The 18,499-nt window shown below is 44.2% G+C and overlaps 1 protein-coding gene across 3 annotated transcripts in view; it reads left to right on the top strand.

The window, feature by feature from the left end:
• LOC109928783 (Nance-Horan syndrome protein) overlaps positions 1-18,499 on the top strand; it is a 391,487-nt gene that overhangs the window by 325,275 nt on the left and 47,713 nt on the right. For all 3 annotated transcript variants that reach the window (XM_048602688.1, XM_048602689.1, XM_048602690.1), the window contains exon 3: positions 17,065-17,186. In XM_048602688.1, the coding sequence (XP_048458645.1) occupies positions 17,065-17,186 (122 nt within the window). The remainder of the gene's footprint in view (positions 1-17,064; positions 17,187-18,499) is intronic.

Consider the following 18,499-nt stretch of genomic DNA (forward strand, 5'->3'; position numbering starts at 1 on the left):
AAACGTCAGCCTTTCTGCTCCTATGATGCTGCTTGACCTGCTGTGTTCATCCAGCTCTGCACCTTGTTGTCTCTTATTAAAGAGGGTTGTTGACCAGGAGGGAATGACGGAGATATCTAGATATATAATGTGGGGGAAATCTTTGGACATTTTAAATGTTGCCCAGTAAATGAAGATGCAGACTATTTTCTCTGAGAACACTCACTTCTGCCAAATGTGCAGCCATTTTTTTACAGTCCATCCCATCTCCTCACGCCAGTCTCAGTTCTTCTGCTGCTGAAACCCTCATTCATAAATTTACCTCTAGACTTGACTACTCCTGTCCTCTTCTGCTAATCTCCTGTCTATAAAAGTGAGGTCAGCCAAAAACTCAACTGCACCAGAGCTCACTCCTGTTCTCCTGCCCTCCCCTGTGCTCACTGACCTGCATTGGCTGCTTTCTCGATTTTACAATTGTCAGTGAGGTTTCAAATCTCTCTGTGGTCACAGCTATCCTGACCTCTGTAATCTCCTACAACTCTCTGCAATATCTACACTCCTCTCATTCTGGCTTCATTAGCATTCTCAATTTTAATTAGCCTGCTGTCGGTGCCTCTGGCTTCGGTTGTCTGGGTCCTGAGCTCTGGAATACTCTCCCCCCACCGACCTGTCTTTCATACTTCACTTTTCCTGTTTAAAGCCAATATCACCAATAGTTTCAACGTGTGTTGAAGGTCAACTGGTGGATATTGCCAACAGCAATATTGAATTCTGCTCGCTATTCCTGTCAGCTAATGTGCACTGTTACCATCCACTGGCTGTGTTGCATTCGATGCTGCAGTGCATTACAAGTGAACAGCTGTTGGCACCAGTCCTGTCACCTTTGGATCAAGTCATTCAGAGCAGTTCTCTAGAATACAGGGAAGGTCGAAAATGTCTTGGGGATCCTGGAAGTTGTCTACCCTGCTGCATGGCACTTACATTTCCTGATTTAACGTGAATGGGTAAAATCGGTGGCCCCTTTACAAATGGAGAGCTCCTGGTCACACTCCAAAATGACCATTTGCAAACACAGGCATGGAAGATCAACAGGACACTCGGGGACAGCACGCTGGCTCAGTGGTTAGCACTTCTATCTCACAGGGCCAGGGACCCGGGTTTGATTCCACCCTCAGGCGACTGTCTGTGTGGAGTTTGCACATTCTCCCCGTGTCTGCGTGGGTTTCCTCCGGGTGCTCCGATTTCCTCCCACAGTCCAAAGATGTGTTGGTTAGGTGGATTAGCCATGGGAAATACAGGGTTGCAGGAATAGAGTAAGTTTGGCTGGGATGCTCTTCAAATGGTTGGTGAGGACTCACTGGGCCGAATGGCCTGCTTCCACACTGTTGAAGCTAGCCATGCTGTTGCTACTATCAGCTTGACTGAGATCACCTATTTCCCTGTGTTTGAGATTGCTCCTGTTATCTCAAAGGCAGAATTGCAGACCTTTGAAAATAGGGATTGACAACTGTTTTGTAGGTGTAAAGTTTCTGACACAGAGAGATACTGGCTTTGTGGGATAATGTAAACTGGAGGTTAGTGAGGCAGTTGTGCAGGAGCTAAGTTGTGCACAAAGTAGGTTCACAAACAATGTGATGATGGACAAATAATCTGTTGGGAGTGTAGAATTTGAATACTGCAGAAAAAGAGAGACGGACTGTTGAGCTTTCCCACCTTGCGTTCTTCAGGACAAATAAAAAGATGCTGACTGATTGGTTGGTAATAAGTCAACACTGATTGGCTAAGGTGTTGCTGAGGAGAAAGCAATGAAGAACAAAGGCTCCCAAACTTCCTGGATAATTCCACAAAAATGAAAGGCTTGATCATACTGCATTCTGTGTCTGAGTATGTATCACTCAGAGCAAGCATAACCGAGCCATGTTACAAGCTGACCTGCTGTCCTAATTTATTTGTTAGCGTAGCTATTCACACACACTGCAGGAAACATTCAAGTTCCAAAAGAGCTAAGTCTAAAGAAGACCATAAGACCATAAGATATGGGAGCAGAATTAGGCCATTCAGCCCATCAAGTCTGCTCCACCATTCAATCATGGCTGGTATGTTTCTCAACCCCATTCTTCTGCCTTCTCCCTATAACCCATGATTCCCCCTTACCAATCAAGAACCTGTCTATCTCTGTCTTAAATACACTCAATGACTTGGCCTCTAAAGCCCTCTGCAACAGATTAATCACCTTTGGCTGAAGAAATTCCTCTTCATCTCAGTTCTAAAGGGTCGTCCCTTCATTCTGAGGTTGTGCCCTCAGGTCCTAGTCTCTCCTACTCAAGGAAAAATCTCCTCCACGTCCACTGTACCCAGGCCTCTCAGTTTTCTGTAAATTTCAATTAGATCCCCCCTCATCTTTCTAAGGTCCAGCGAGCACAGACCCAGAGTCCTCAACCACTCCTCATATGACAAGCCCTTCATCCCTGGGATCATTCCTGTAAATCACCTTTGGACTCCCTCCAATGCCAGCACATCCTTCCTTAGGTACAGGGCCCAAAACTGCTCAGAATATTCCAAATGCAGTCTGACCAGAGCCTCATACATCCTCAATAGTACATCTCTGCTCATATATTCCAGCCCTCTTGAAATGGACGCTTACATTGCATTTGCCTTCCTAACTGCCAACTGAATCCGTATGGTTAACCATAAGAGAGTCCTGAACTAGGACTCCCAAGTCTCTTTGTGTTGCTTCCGATTTCCAAAGCCTTTCCCCATTTAGAAATAGCCTCCATTTCTATTCTTCCTATCACAGTGCATAGCTCACAATTTCCCACATTGTCTTCCAAGTGCCACTTCTTTGCCCAGTCTCCTAGCTTGTCCAAGTCCTTCTGCAGCCTCCCCACCTCCTCAACACTGCCTGCCCCTCCAACTATCTTTGTGTCATCTGAAAACCTAGCAACAATGCCCTCAGGTCCTTTGTCCAGATCATTAATGTTGAATGTGAATAGTTGTGGTTTCAAACACTGACCCCTGCGGAACACAACTCGTCATTGGCTGCCATCCTGAAAAAGACCCCTTTATCCCTAACTCGCTGCATTCTGCCGGTCAGCCAGTCCTCTATCCATGCCAGTAGCTTGCCCCTAACACCATCAGCTCTTACCTTATTTAGCAGCCTCCTATGCAGCGTCTTGTCAAAGACCATCCAAGTGCAGAAAGATCACATGCACTGGTTTACCTTTGTCGGTACTTCCTCAAAGCATTTTAACAGATTTACCAGGCCTGATCTCCTATTGAAAAAGCTGTGCTGACTCACCCCTGTTTTACCATACGCATGCAAACTCATCCTTAATAATGGAGTCTTAAATCTTACCAACAACAGAGGTCAGGCTAACCGGTCTACAGTTTCCTGCCTTCTGGATCAGTCCCCTCCTACTCCAGGCTCTTCTGTAGTCCAGATGGGATATCTTGAACCTCGGCACCAGGCAGGCAACACAGCTTTCAGGTCTCTTGATCTTGGCTACTGGTCTATTCCCCTGACTATATTATTCACGATTTCAGCTACATTTCTCTTTCCTCCCCATTTTTGAATAGCTCCCTGTACCATGGTGCTACGGTTAGTTTGCTCATCCTCCCTACAGCCCCCACTCTCATCCACGCAGGGAGCAAGAATCTCAAACCTTTTAGATAAGCTCATGGCCTGAGGCTCCTTCAGCATTACCCCCGGATCGCTCTGCCTGCCTCACTCGTAGTCACATGCTCCTGTCCCTGACCACTGACCGAGTTTGAGGTTGTTAATCTAAGGGGTGTGACTGCCTCCTGAAGCACAGCATCCAGGTAACTCTCCCCCTCCCTGATGTGTCGCAGTGTTCAAAGCTCAGACTCCAGCTCATCAACTCTGAGCCAGAGTTCCTCAAGCCACCAACACTTGCTCCAGACGTGGTCAGTCTGAACCACAGTGGGGTCCACCAGCTCCCACATCATGTGGTTACAACACACCACCTGGCCTGGCATCTCTATTTTAATTAATTAGCTCTTAATTTGATTTTTAAAACTTTCACACTAGTTTGTAGCCTGTAACTATTTCCCCTATTTACCTTCAGTCTGAAAGTAACCTATAATAGATAATCAGATTAGTGGCTATCACGGCCCAATGAACTTATGGTTTTCCTGTATTGTCACTCCTTTGTGCTGGACCCCTGATCCAGGACTTCAATTTATCCTGTTTAAAAAAACAACTTACAAACTAACAGCTTGAAAAAAGCAGGCAAAAAGCACCTTTTCACTTCTGCACCGAATGCCCACATTGCCTCCAAATCCCCCGACCTCTGTACTCACTCGGACTGTGTCTCCCTCTGGTTGGGATCTCTCCTTCCTGACCATGTAAAGCTCGCTCATCCTTCATTGCTAATTTCAAAACGTACTGCTTTAATTTTCTTAGCTTCTATTCAAAAAGTACTGTAAAACAGTGAGTGTTGGTAATACAAAGCAGGTCAGGCAACATCTGTAGAGAAAGAAAGAAAGTTAACATTTCAATAGCCTTTTGTCAGCCATAGTTTTTTTTAAGTTTTACAGCCAATATTCAGCTTTTCTCGTTTTGGAGGAGACTCGTGCCTGGATAAGGGTCGACACAAGAGAGAACTCCTGCCACCTAGTGGGCACTCTAACACCCACCCGGGAACATTGAAAGACAAGCTGCTGCAGCTCACTTCCATTTTCAAGGAATTTCTTTTTGTCACTTTTACAGTTTAAATAAAGAAAATCATATGGACTTAATGATATTCTTTCCCTCAGAGAAGAGATATAGAGAGAGAGAGAAAGAGAGAGAGAGAGGGGTGGGAGAGACAGAGAGAGAGAGAGGGAAAGACAGAGACGGGGGGAGAGACAGAAAGAGAGGGAGAGAGGGGCAGAGACAGAGAGAGAAAGAAAGGGAGAGACAGAGAGAGGGGAAAGGCTGAGAAAGAGGGAGAGACTTAGAGAAGGAGAGACAGAGAGAGGGAGCGACAGAGAAAGGGGGAGGGATATAGTGTGGGAGAAACAGAGAGAGGGGGAAGACAGAGAGGGGATAATTGAGAGAGAGGGGAGCAGCATGGACAGAGGGGAGACAGAAAAAGGGAGAGACACAGAGAGAGGGGGAGAGACAGAGGGAGTAGTTGAAAGAGAAGGCAGCAGCAGGGAGAGGGGGAGAGATAGATGGGGAGAGACAGAAGGAGGAGTAGTTAAGAGATGGAGAGCAACAGACAGAAGGGAGCAGCTGAGGGATTATACCAGACATGAGAATTTGGTACTTGGGGTTTATTGGGTCTGTTTCATCAACATGTCTGAACACCAATGTCTCAGCAAGCTCAGGGCATTATGTCAGATCCTACCAGGCAACTACAACCTTTTGAAACAAGACCTGTGGCCTCGTGGGCCTAGTGGCCAGGCATTACAAAGGCATTAAGATGAATCCTCACCATGGCTCACCATGTTGTATGAGATTTATGGTGGATATGTTCTTTCCTGGTTGGGATCTACAGGACTGCCTTGATCAAGTGTGATAATGGAAAATATATGCTAATCTGATGAGAAAAAGTGATTTGCTTAAATAGTACATAGTTTGTTGCATGACAGCCAACTAGGTACAAGTCTCACTGATCTGATAAACATCATTGCAGAGACTATGAGGAAGTTCTCTATGGTCGGTCTTAGTACTTCAAGCTCCTAAACTGTTCTCCCACCAAATCTATATGATGTCATCATCGTGGATGATGCTCAAGCATTATTCATTAACCCTTTTACAACATCTACCCCCCCCACCCTGAGAATTGTTTTATTGATCATTATTTATACATTTATGTATATCATTACTTTTAGCAATATCCCAACCTCCCAAATCCCAGACTTCACAAATTCAGGCAGCCTGAAGGTTTCACTATTCTCCCAGAACATATCCTGTTTGAACTCCAGACTGGTAGGTTTCTGGGTTGGAGATGATTGAATCTTGACAGTGAGAGGTTGAGCACCTTTAAAGTGGAGGATCTTTTATCTCTTGAATTTCCTTTATAGAGGATACCTTTCCTGCTAAAACAGGCCGTTTTGCCTTTGTCATACCCTGGATCTCTGAATCAGGCAATTCCGTTGTGACTATGTCTTGAAACTTTAGACAATGGTCTCCCATTGTCTGTGGTGGCTTCCATTGAGTTATCAAACTGTGTCAATAAATTTTTATGCTTAATCTGCTGGTCACTCTATACCAAAGTATGTAGACTCTTCACTTCAACCTGTTGACTTATTTGGATGCTTTCATTGGTCCTCAGCAATTGTAGTATTAGAGAAACCAGCATGTTCACTTCCTCAGTCCTCCTACTTGAGGACTGCTTCTTGTCACTGGTAATGAGAATTCCTCATGGTAGAATGAATGAAAGAAACAAAGAGATGAAACATTCTGTTTGAATTCATTTCTCTTCAGCATCTGACCTCAGGACTAAATCCATCGTCACTATCACCAAGTCGTGTTGCACTGCAGGTTAGCTCAGTTCAAGATTTTTCAGTTACCTCAATAGGGGATACTTCTCATTAGCTATCTGATTGTTAGTGTTTTTTCAGTTAGTGTTGCAATCGGAACTCCCTCTGGTACGGATAGCCACAGAAAATATTTTTGCCGATGCCACGTAATCGCAGGTTTCCATCTTGCTGACAGGATGAAACAAATTTCTTATGCCAACATAACTAATCTTGATGAAGAAGGGCCCAGACCTGAAAGATCAGCTTTCCTGCTTCTCTGATGCTGCCTGGCCTGCTGTGTTCCTCCAGCTCCACACCTTGTTACCTTAATCTTGATGAATTATGTCTTCAGTTTGGGTTCTGCCCATGTGGTTCAGTACCCTCTACAGGTTGTCCAATGACTGGTTGTCCCACCACTAGTTGTTCAGCCGCCAAATGCTTTTTTGATCCATTGCTCCTAACTGGATGCTGCTTGATCAGTTTTTCCATAACTAACAAATTTGACTCCTTCTGCAATTTTAGGAAGATTAAGATCAAAGCACACATTTATACTCGAGTTAGTATATGTGATTATGGAGTAGGTACATGTTCTGTACTATCTGATACTCCATGTGTTGCACAGTTGTTGCAGCTTGCTTTTAATCTTAAATGCTGCACCCCTGGACCATGTTATTGTATTGCAACGGGTGATAAATAGTGCTCCTTCAATGATTGTACACTCTCTGATAATATGGTAATACATGCCCCTGTATCGAGCTCAAAATGAGTTGATGCCCATTGACATCAATGTTCTCTCACCAGAAAGGGAGGTTGGGATTTCCTGTATCCGCTAGGAATGCCATTAGCTTTTCTTTCCATTTGGCAGTGGCCGTGGGTTTGGAAGGTGCTGTTGAAGGATCTTTGGTGAATTTCTTCAGTGCTTCTTGTAGATAGCACTCAATGCTGCAACTGAGCATCGGTGGTGGAAGGAGTAGATGCTTGTGGATGTGTTGAAGTGGGCTGCTTTGTTCTGGCTGGTATTAAGCTTTTTGGGTGTTGCTGGAGCTGCACTCATCCAGGCAAGTGGGAGGTATTCCATTCCTGATGTGTGCCTTGTAGATGGGGTATAGGCTTTGTGGAGTCAGGAGGTAAGTTACTTGCTGTAGGCTCTGACCTGATCTTGGAGCCACTGTATATATATGTGGCGAAACCAGCTGAGTTTCCAGTCAATGGAAACCCCAAGGAAAGTTGATAGTGGGAGATTCAGTGATTGCAGTGCCATTGAATGTCAAGGGATAATTGTTAGGTCCTTAATGGAGATAGAATTCCCTGCCATTTGTGCGGTGCAAATATTACCTGCTATGTATCAGTCAACGCCTGGATATTTGTCCAGATCTTGTTGCATGTGAACGTGGACTGCTTTCGTATCTCAGGAGTCACGAATGGTGCTGAACATTGTGCAATCATCGGCAAACATCCCCATTTTTGTCCTTATGATGGAGGGAAGGTCATTGATGAAGCAGCTGAAGCTGGTTGGGCCTAGGATACTACACTGAGGAACTATTGCTGACGTGACTTGGAGCTGAGATGACTGACCTCTAACAACCACAGCCATCTTCCTATGTGTCAAGTATGACTCCAACCAGCAGAGATTTTGTCCCTGATACCCATTGGTTCGAGTTTTGCTAGGGGTCCTTGGTGCAGCATTTGGTCAAATTGAGTGCTTTTGTCCATGTTTGAACCAAGGCTGTAATGAGGTCAGGAGCTGAGTGGCCCCGGCAGAACCCAAACTGGATGTCACTGAGCAGGTTGTTGCTGAGCAGTTGCTGCTTGATAGCATTTTCCATCATTTTACTGATGTTCGAGTGTATATTAATGGTAATTGGCTGGCTTGGATTTGATTTTTTTTTGTGCAAGACATATGTGGGCAATTTTTCATATTTACGAGCAGTGAATCAAATTGGCTGAAGACTGGTATCTGTAATGCTGGGGACCACTGGACGAGGCCGAGATGGATCATCCACTCGGCACTTCTGGCTGAAGATTGCTGCAAATGCTTCAGCCTTTTCTTTTGCATTGATGTTCTGGGCTCTTCCATCATTGAGGATGGGAATATTTGTGGAGCTTCCTCTTCCTGTGAGTTGTTCAATCATCCTCCACCATTCATGACTAGATGTGGCAGAACTGTAGAGCTTAGATCTGATCTATTGATTATGGAATTGCTTAGCTCTGTCTATTACTTGCTGCTTATGCTGTTTGGCACACAGGTGGTCCTGCATTATACCTTTACCTAGTGCTGCTGCTAGCATGACCTCATCATTGAATCAGGGTTAATCCTCTGGCTTGATAGTAAAGGTACAGTGCTGGGGCCATGAAGTTACAGATTGTGCTGGACTATGATTCTCCTGCCTGTTGATGGCCTGTCTTGAGTTGCTAGATCTGTTCAAAGCCTGTCCCATTTGGCACTGTGATAGTGCCACACAACACGATGAAGGTTATTCTCCATGTGAAGGTGGGACTTTGTCCCACAAGGACTGTGCAGTGGCCACTGTTACAAATTCTGTCATGGACAGATGCATCTGCTGCCAGCATATTAGTGAGGATGAAATCAAGTATGTTTTTCCCTCACCATCTGTCACAGACCCAGTCGAGCAGGTATGCCCTTTAGGACGCGACTAGCTTGATCAGCAATGCTGCAGCTGAGCAACTATTATTGGTGGACATTGAAATCCCCCACCCAGATTACGTTCTGTCCCTTGCTGCCTTCAGTACTTCCTCCAAGTTCTATTCAACATGGAGAGCACGCAATCGTCAGCTAAGGAAAGATGGACCATGGTATTCAGCAGGAGGTTTCCTTACCCATGTTTGATGCCATGAATCTCAATAGGTCCAGAGTCAATATTTAGGATTACTGAGGCAACTCCCTTCCAACTACATACCATTGTTCCACCACCATTGCTGGATCAGGGATGGGGATCTTGTTGCGTGGGACAGTGTGTGCAAGGGATGTTCCCATGAGTATAACTATAGGCTGCTGCTTGACAAGTCTGTGAGACAGCTCTCCCAATTTCAGCATTGGCCACCAAATGTTGATAATGAGGAACATGGCAAGGTCTTTGTAGATTCTGTATCTTAAAGAACTGTTTTCTCCAAGTTGTCCAATTCTCGATTCTATTTGGCTGATCTCTGAAATGAAATATATTTGGCAATATTATTTCTGCCATGTCGTCCTGATTTCATTATTTATTTTCCTTGCTTCAATTTGTTTTTTATTCTGCTGTACAATGTTGTAATGTGTACTGCTGAACTGGGAGGTTTTTCTGCATTTGCAGTCAAAATTGAGGTTTCCTGCCTTTCTTGCATCATTTTCCAGTGAATCTTCTTAATCATAGTCACAACATTTTACTCACATTCTCTTACTGGCATTCCCGAATGAATCCCACTTTTCATGGATTTCTACGATGACACCTGGTCCTTTAACAGATGTTCCCGCTGCCTGAAGCTCTAAATTGTAATCCCCATTGCTTTCACAATTCTTTTTGTGGATGGGTTTCATTGTGTGTGACTAAAATAAATGTCTTTATTGCAATTTAAGCAATGGATCTCCCAACTTTTCTGCAGCTTCAATAGTTTCCTAACTTTCTTCTTCCATCAGACAATTTCTGCTTAGGTTTTTAAAATTGCCCAATTATTGCTTTAATTCTGATGTCATGGACTGGTTTCAGATTGCTTTTGTAGCCCTTCATTATCCCTTATGGTGCTCCCTTGCTGTTGCACAGGATCCCTACAGTGTGGAATCCACACTGACCCTCCAGAGAGCATTCCTCCCAGACCCACTCCCTGACATTTCTATCTAGCCTGTACACCGTGGACACTATGGGCAATTTAGCATGGCCAATCCAGCTAACCTGCACATCTTTGGACTGTGGGAGGAAACCAGAGCACCTGGAGGAAGCACACACAGACACAGGAAGAATATACAAACTCCACATAGACAGTCACCTGGGGCTGGAATTGAACCTGGGGCCCTGGTACTGTGAGGCAATAGTGCTAACCACTGAGCCACCATGCCACCCTTAAGGTAAGAGCAGCCAGTGCACTTGATCTAGTATGTTGCTTCCTGTAACTTTTCCATCGTGTAAACTGTGCCACTTTATAAAAGTCTTCCCCTTACCCACCAGCTACATTATAGTAGCTAGTGCTCAAGTCACTCTTCAGCATTAACCCTTTCAGATCCTTTACATCCTTAAGCAACCAGCAGTGGTAGTCAAAGTCACCATTACCCTCAACTGTTTTGTCTCCAAATCCTCCCAGGGATCTCCTGCAGGTATGTGCAGGGTGTTTAAAATGGCTGTTTTATCAGTGCTACAAACTGTGTGAACTTTGCCTGCAATGATGCCAGGCAGCATGGGCAACGCTTGAATTTGTGCCTCTGACACACTTCCCACACCGGCTGGTTAACAAGAAACTTCATGAACTGGGAGGGCATCCACTTCATCTTTGGAATTGTGAGCAGGCTGAAGGGTGCTTGCTAATCGCAAAGGACAGCACAACACTGGATGGTATATCACCACCAGATGTGGAGATGCCTGTGTTGGACTGGGGTGGACGAAGTCAAGTATCACACGACACCAAGTTATAGTCCAACAGGTTTACTTGAAAACACAAGTTTTCGGAGCTCAGTTCCTTCCTCAGGCGTAGTGTGTGATAGAGGGTATATGACACAAATTTTATAAGCAGAAAGGTAACAACCTAAAACTGGCCGCCTCTTATTGAATATTTAATTAGTATTCTCATTCCTAACTGATTAAAGATTCAACAAGAGGCAGCCAGTTTTAGGGTTGTTACCTTTCTGCTTATAAATTCTGTATCTTATACTTTCTCTCACACGCTACGCCTGAGGAAGGAGCTGAGCTCCAAAAACTTACGTTTGCAAATAAACCTGTTGGACTATAACTTGGTGTTGTGTGATTTTTGATCTTGACCACCAGATGTATCATTGATACCACATGCTAAGCTCTCTGGAATAGCTTTGGGGTCATTTACTCTTTACACAACATTGTTCATCAACCAGGCTTTGGACAGACAAAATAAATAACTTAAATCCTCTTTGAATGAGTCTGTGGAAGACATAAGTAGGAAGCTGACATGTAGTGAAAGCTGCTCACATTGCAATCTGGATAACAGGGATATCCTCGTTAATGCACGGTGTGTTAGTGTTATGTGTCTGAAACAGAGGGTATTTACGCACTGGGTCACAGAGTATGTTTGCATTTCTAGTCACAGAGTTTCTTTTCAGAAAGAGATAAACAGAAAGTGCTGGGGAAACTCAACAGGTCTGGAAGAGCCTGTCTCCAAAGAAGATTCCTATCGGCTTTGATGCACTCCCCGTTCCTCTCGAGCCAAACTAACATTGTCATCTCAATGCTGCAGAAGTTAGTGGCGCTGTCTTAAAACAAGGTGAATGCTGGCCAGAAGCCCTTATCATTTGTGGAACTTGCAAGGGTGCTGTGGGCCAAAGGGAACATCACTGCATCATGGTCATGTAAGCATGGCGATGGACTCGACTGAATACAACAAAAAGTGGAATGGTCAAGGTGATGGAAGGTGGTGGGGGGGATCAGATACAGCAGTTAATATGGAATATGTTTGTCACTCAGTCAGCATGGCACCTTCACCAAGTTGGTGCCCGTGCTACACCATGCTTTACCAGGGCCATGGTTAAAGAGATTACAGAAGCTGTGGTCGAGGGAGGCTGTTCTAGTACAGTCAGCATGTACTGCTCCATCCTGATGTTGTGCTGCACTTTGCACAATTGGAGCAGGCAATGAGACGATGTGATTGATGCTAAGGAGCCAGGGAAATGGGAGCAGTGTCTGAGAAGAATAAGGGTGTTGAACTGGAGGAAGCTGTCCTTGTGGATAACAGCTGCATCGGGCACTACAAGACCGGGAGACCCTGACTGACACCAGCTTCCAGCAGATGCTAGTCATGTGCAAAAGACCATCCTGGATTGTGAAGGTCAAGATGACAGCATTTCTTCACAATGTGGGGGCAAACTGCAACATGTATTTGTTTGATTTGTGTTCCCTTTTGCTGGTTGTCAATAAAAGCTCATCTTTGGCCATGCCCATGTGCTTGCCTGTATGTGGTGTTCCCCTACTGGACAATGACAAGGCAGGGTCTGCAGGGTAGGCACTAGGGACAGAGTAGCAGTGACTTAGATAGGAGGTTTAGACAGGATGTAGCTAAGGACAGGTAAAGTGTGTGGCCTTTGGTTACATAGATCCAGGCTGAGAGAATGGAGTTGCATGTGCAAGGGAGTGTCAGCCATGCTGGCTATGTGCTGTGAGCAGTGTGACTGGAATCAGACATGAGAATACCGTAAGGGTATGACAAGCGTGTCTGCTAAGATATGGCAAGAATTCCAACTTGTCCTTGCAGCGAGAGCCTCTGCAAAAAACTCAATGCAACTCGCACCTAGCTGAAAGAAATAGGATTCAGCACAGAGTGCATTTACGCACTGGGCTACGGAATGTATTTACACACCCAGGCATAGTGCATTTACACACTGGGCTACAAAGTGTATTTACACACCCAGTCATAGTGCATTTACACAATGGGCTACAGAGTGTATTTACACACCCAGTTCACAGTTCATTTACACACTGGGTCAAAAAAGTGTATTTGCACACCTACTCCACAGTGCAGGTACACACTGGGTCACAGGCAGTTTTTATACACTGGGTCACATCATGTAATTAGACCCAGTCATGGTGAGCTTACACACCAAGTCAATTTACTTATGTACAGAGTCACAGAATGTATCTACACACCCAGTTACCTGACACTTACACACCATTCCCAGAGAGTGTCTTTACCACTGGGTCATAGAATGGATCTACAATCATAGCATTTTTACACACCCAGTCACAGTGAACATTTGTCCACACAGTCACTCACTGGTCCACTGAGTGGTTACACACTGGGTGGCAGAGTATAAGCACTCTGAGCTATGAGTTTCCACTTTATAACACTGGCACTCTACAAGCCACAGATGGCAAATTACAATGCTTTCATTGTGAATGCTTTGTCCATCATGCTGCAGTCTAAGGGTTAAATATGAAATTCACTGTTTTTAAAAGCATAGAAATAATCCAGGGTGCTTATAAATATGGACTTTTATTTCAGAGTTGGGTAATTATTGTTTTCGGCCCAATGGCAGAAACTCAAAAATTGTCCAACCTTTTCAATGCAAAGAATGACTCGTCTGACCAATATCAGAAATTACTGCAACCTCATTGTATCCCTGTGCTGGTGCAATCCGTGATAGCTTCATTCTAAGCTGCGTCTGACTGAATCAATTCAGCATCACTTTGTCATTTTAAAGTCTTGTGCAAAGCAAATAGTCTCTCTGGGCAGAGGCATAGCCCAGTGAGCAGCTGGCAGCCTACGGATTGGGCGCTTCAGCTTCATTCTCTTCCATAATGAACTTTCCATCGAGAAACCTGCTGTGAGCTGTTACTGCGGTGCTGTATTCTGCAGAGGGAAGCAGTTGGTGGGACCATGGGCCGTTTTCGCAGACCTGGTGAAAGAGGTACAGTTGGCAATCAAACTTAAGTTCGGTCCCAACAATAAAAACTCTTGTCTTTATCATTCGATTCTAATGGGCATCTTTTATGTGTGCGCAGAGAATTAGAGACAGTTAGTTGTGATGTCAGTTATTCGATCAGTCTTCAACTGTGAAACGTAGCTAATGTGAATTACAGTGAAAAATGCTTCACGCTGAGTATTTTGAAGTGCATAACTGCTCCCGGCAGCCCTTAAATACAAGTACAAATTAGTGCTGTAAATACATTGCTCTTTGCTTGGCCGAGAGGAAAGCAGAAAGCCTCTCTGGTGCTGCACAATAGGACTTTATCTAAATAATGTAGCAGCGGTCGTTGGTAGCTTTTGCTCACTTTTAGTGGCCATCTTGTTGTTTTGTTTGCTGCCTTTTTGAGTGAACTTCTTTTCTTGGTTTTCGTCTTGATTCAAACAAAGAAGATGCCAGCATGTCAGTTTGGTGAACGAGAGCTCTCCGGATGGCGAATATTTAGCTAGAGACCCGTTGCTGCAGTCAATACAAGTCACTTTGCACTTTGAATTAAGGGTGGAGGTTTCAAGCTTTTGTGGATTAAGTCACACACAATAAACAAGGGCAGCAAGTCAAATATATGCAAAGTCAAAATGACTTATAATCAAATGTCAGCGGCAACTCTCTAATGGCAGGATGGTTGATGACATAGTTACATATTTCAGTTTGATAGTTGGCTATTTCGTGCCAAGTGATTATTTAAATTGTTAAAAGAAAGTTTTTGTAACCAGAGGTTGAACATGTGATAAGTTTAGAAAGTGAAATGTCTGTTTAGAGGCACTTTCCCCGGCTCACGCCTTGGGAACTCGATTTGGGATTTGTCGCTACAAAAGAATAACTCCCTATCGTCGACGCCAATTTAAAGTGAGCAGCCCTGTTACGCAGTGAAGCTGTTATTGAATAAGTCAAGCTCAGAGGTATTCAATGAATGGGGAGCGTGACGTATTGTGAAGTTAAGGAATGGAAACAGCTAAGCTGGCAATGAGAGTTTGCAGGTTAGTTAAAGGATTAATACTGTTTGCATTTCAGCAGCTCGCATCATTGAGGGTGGAACTGGTTGTGAGAAATGGAAGTTATTTTTTGTATCAGGAAGTGAATAGAATGCACTGCCCGGAAATGTGGTGGAGGCATCTTTAGTTGGGTTTTGGATGATTATTAGGATAAAAGTGGTGTGCAGGGCTATGGGGAAATGGCAGGAGATTGACATCAGGTAATAAACCAGTGTAGACATGATGGGCTAAATGGCCTCCCTCTGCATTAAATCAATTCTGTAATTCTGTGAAGTGTTATTTTTCAAGTGCTTTCAACGAGAAGTTAGCAGAATTACAGCATATTTAATCAGTCGTCTCACTATTATGGATTGTGAGTTTCTGATTGTGCCACTTAATACCTTATTTATAATTTTGCTTTCATAAATCAGTTCTCTTGTAAACATATACAATATGTTTGCCTGCACAAATGGCCTAGTGTGATGAATTGGAATTGACAAGTAACATTAAAGAGGGAGAGAAAGAACATCTTGTATTGATTTGGCACCTCAGGAATGTCAAATAATGCTTTGCAGCTTTTTTTAAAAGCATTGTGATGACTATAGAAAACATAGCAGCCAATTTGCGCACAGTAACACCCCACAAGCAGCAATGAGATAGCGGCCAGAAAATGTGGTCTCGTTATGTGGGTGGAAGAATAAATATCTGCGAATATCAGAACATCCGCCTGCTTTCCTTTGAGATCTATCATGTGAAATTTAGCACCAAAGAAATAGGCAGAAAGTCGGTGCAACATCTCATCTGAAAGGTGGCACCTCTGACAATGCAGCTGTCCCTCACTGAAATGTCAGCAAAGCTTTTCAAATCATTGGAATGAATGGTCACTGTGGGCTGGATTTATAAGAACCTTTTGGAGCAGGTTCAGTGGTAGCTGGGCTGCCATTCAGCTCATTCCCACTGCCAGGAAAACTCATCCCAATGAAGTCAGCGGTGGGAGGGAGTTGACGTAGGAAACCAGCCTGCTAGCTATGTGTTATCCCGAGATTTGGATCAGAGAACAGTTCAGGGATTCTCCCTAACTCAAATGGGTTTCACTTCCCTCCTGAAACCAGCAAACCTGAATTAGTAGAGAAGGTCCCTCTTAAAGCAGTTAATGCCCACTTGAGGGGGTGACAGAAAGAAATGGGATGCCCTTGAAATCTACACCCTCCCTGCACTTGTTTCCCACCGATTCCACATTTTGTCAGTAGCCCATACCCTTCAAACACCATCTTACCATCATTTGCCTGTGGCCTGCTTCCGTTGTTGATCCGAAGTCTTTTGTAGGTGCAGTACCAGAGGCAGCCACCAATTCAGGTGGCGCTGACGGGCAATGGAGACCTGCTGGCCGCTGATTAGTCAGAGGGTGGGATTTCTGCCACAGGGTCCTTCATCCTTGGGCAGGCTGAGACTGTCCAATTTACGGGCCTGGTGAGCACTTAATTTGGTCAGACTACCTCAGCTGAAGCAACACTAGTCTGCCGCCAGTTAGTCATAGAGTGATAGAGTTTGGTCCAACTCGTCCATGCCAACCAGATATCCTAAATTAATTTAATCCTATTCATCAGCATTTGGCCCATATCCCTGTAAAGTTGTCCAGCTAAGGAACACTAAATGCAGTTCCACAGCACAATGCACGTCCTAAGTGTGCTTTATGAACAATGTACAGCGTACTGCAGTTCTGATCAATTATCAGACCTGGGCCTCGTTCAGAAAATGTGCCAGAGAATGAAAGAAGCAAGTGCAAACTATGAAGAGATGGTATCCTTTGAAGTGAACTGCCCTAGGGCCAGCCACAAGAAGCTGAAGCATTGGCCAAAGGCTGGACTGCAGATTGGATTGATTTTCAAGGTCTGCGTGAATGGGCTTTTGTTCCTTGACTTCATCAGCAGCAAGAAATTGTTTCTCAATTGGCAGGTTGCGGGATCTACAAATCATGTTTCCCTAATTTGTCTTGTTCTTCTTTCTTGGCAGAGCATCAGAGACAGCTGGGAGAGAGAAGATTAATGAAACCCCCGTCTATGTTGCCCCCACCACTGCCATTGACCCAGCCTCGGCACCGTCTCAGAGCGCAGAAAAAACAGCAAATTGCAACGGTGAGGCCACCTCTTCCTACAGCATTCTCAATGAATTCAGTCTCAGAAGCATTACATTGTGATCACACAGTACTTCATACATTGATACCTGCATTGAATGTTCTGCTTGGTTAGAATTGTCCATGAGTAACTTGGATTGGATTGCTGTGGGAGACTAATGGTCATGAATCATGGATGGGGTCATCCTGACTGTAGTCTATTGGTGTGAGGTGCCGCTGTCTCTCTTGCTTGCCCTGCTGCCGAAACAGTAGCGCAAGCATTTTAAACATACTTTCACATGAAAGCAACATTGATTGGGAAGTACAAAATAACATTCCTTTTATCGATGTTGTTTTCATTTGATTTTGGATACTCAACGCTAAAGTGTTGAAAACTTACAAGTTTTTTGGAAATATTTACAAATATTTCACAGTCAAATTGTGGATCAAAATATTGTTAAATAGAGCTGTGATTTATAGCAGAGGTAATCAAATCCTTAAGTTATCTCTTGTTACTGAGAATGAATCCAACAATTCTGACCTATAGACCAGTTCTTAGTGCATACTTGGGGCGTTGGGGCTAGGGCACTTACAATTTAGTAGTGGCTTCCAAAGACAAACTTGTAAGAGTTGTCCTTTCTCCTATTGATTCCAAAATCAACATCTGCCTTGGTGAATTACTTCAAATTCTTAGGGTTTATTTTGGAATTCTACAACAATGTCCTCCCTCCCATATTCCCCTTTTCATTCCTGAACCTGATGGTAGCTCCAAGCACCATAGCAACGTCGATGGTGGTCCAAGTGTAAAGTGGCCACCTATCATGCAAGCACTTTGTTTTTTTATATAAACTTTACTCTGTGTTTGCTTCAGCGCCAATAATGGGGAATGTGTATCATTCCTGCATTGTCTCTTCGGAGTGCGGACTCTGCTGTTGGTCATCAAGACAGTGAATAAACTGGTGTCAGCGTGTTATCCAGCTTGGCAATCTGGTCTTCTCCTGTTTCCATGGTGACAAGCGGTCACTGTGCACTGACAGGTCTGCCTCATTTTGCTATGAGGATGTTAGTGTCAGCGCAGCACCGACATTGTAGTACCTCTCCCCAGCATAGCTTCATAGTCACCAAGGGTTGTAAGTGCTCTATTCATATAAAGTATTGAACTCCCTGGACCAGAAAGGGAACACTATCCACTCTGGACTCATATAAATTGAAAAATCTGCATGTCTGGATGCCTGTTAGAATTAAATGCCTCTGCAATGCCTCCACTCCCATCTTCAACACTCATACACAGGACAAAGTATTAAAAATCTGTTGATGCTTCAACAGTAGTTAACA

This window comes from Rhincodon typus, chromosome 11 (assembly GCF_021869965.1).
Source record: "Rhincodon typus isolate 14 chromosome 11, sRhiTyp1.1, whole genome shotgun sequence".
Classification (NCBI taxonomy): Eukaryota; Metazoa; Chordata; class Chondrichthyes; order Orectolobiformes; family Rhincodontidae; genus Rhincodon; species Rhincodon typus.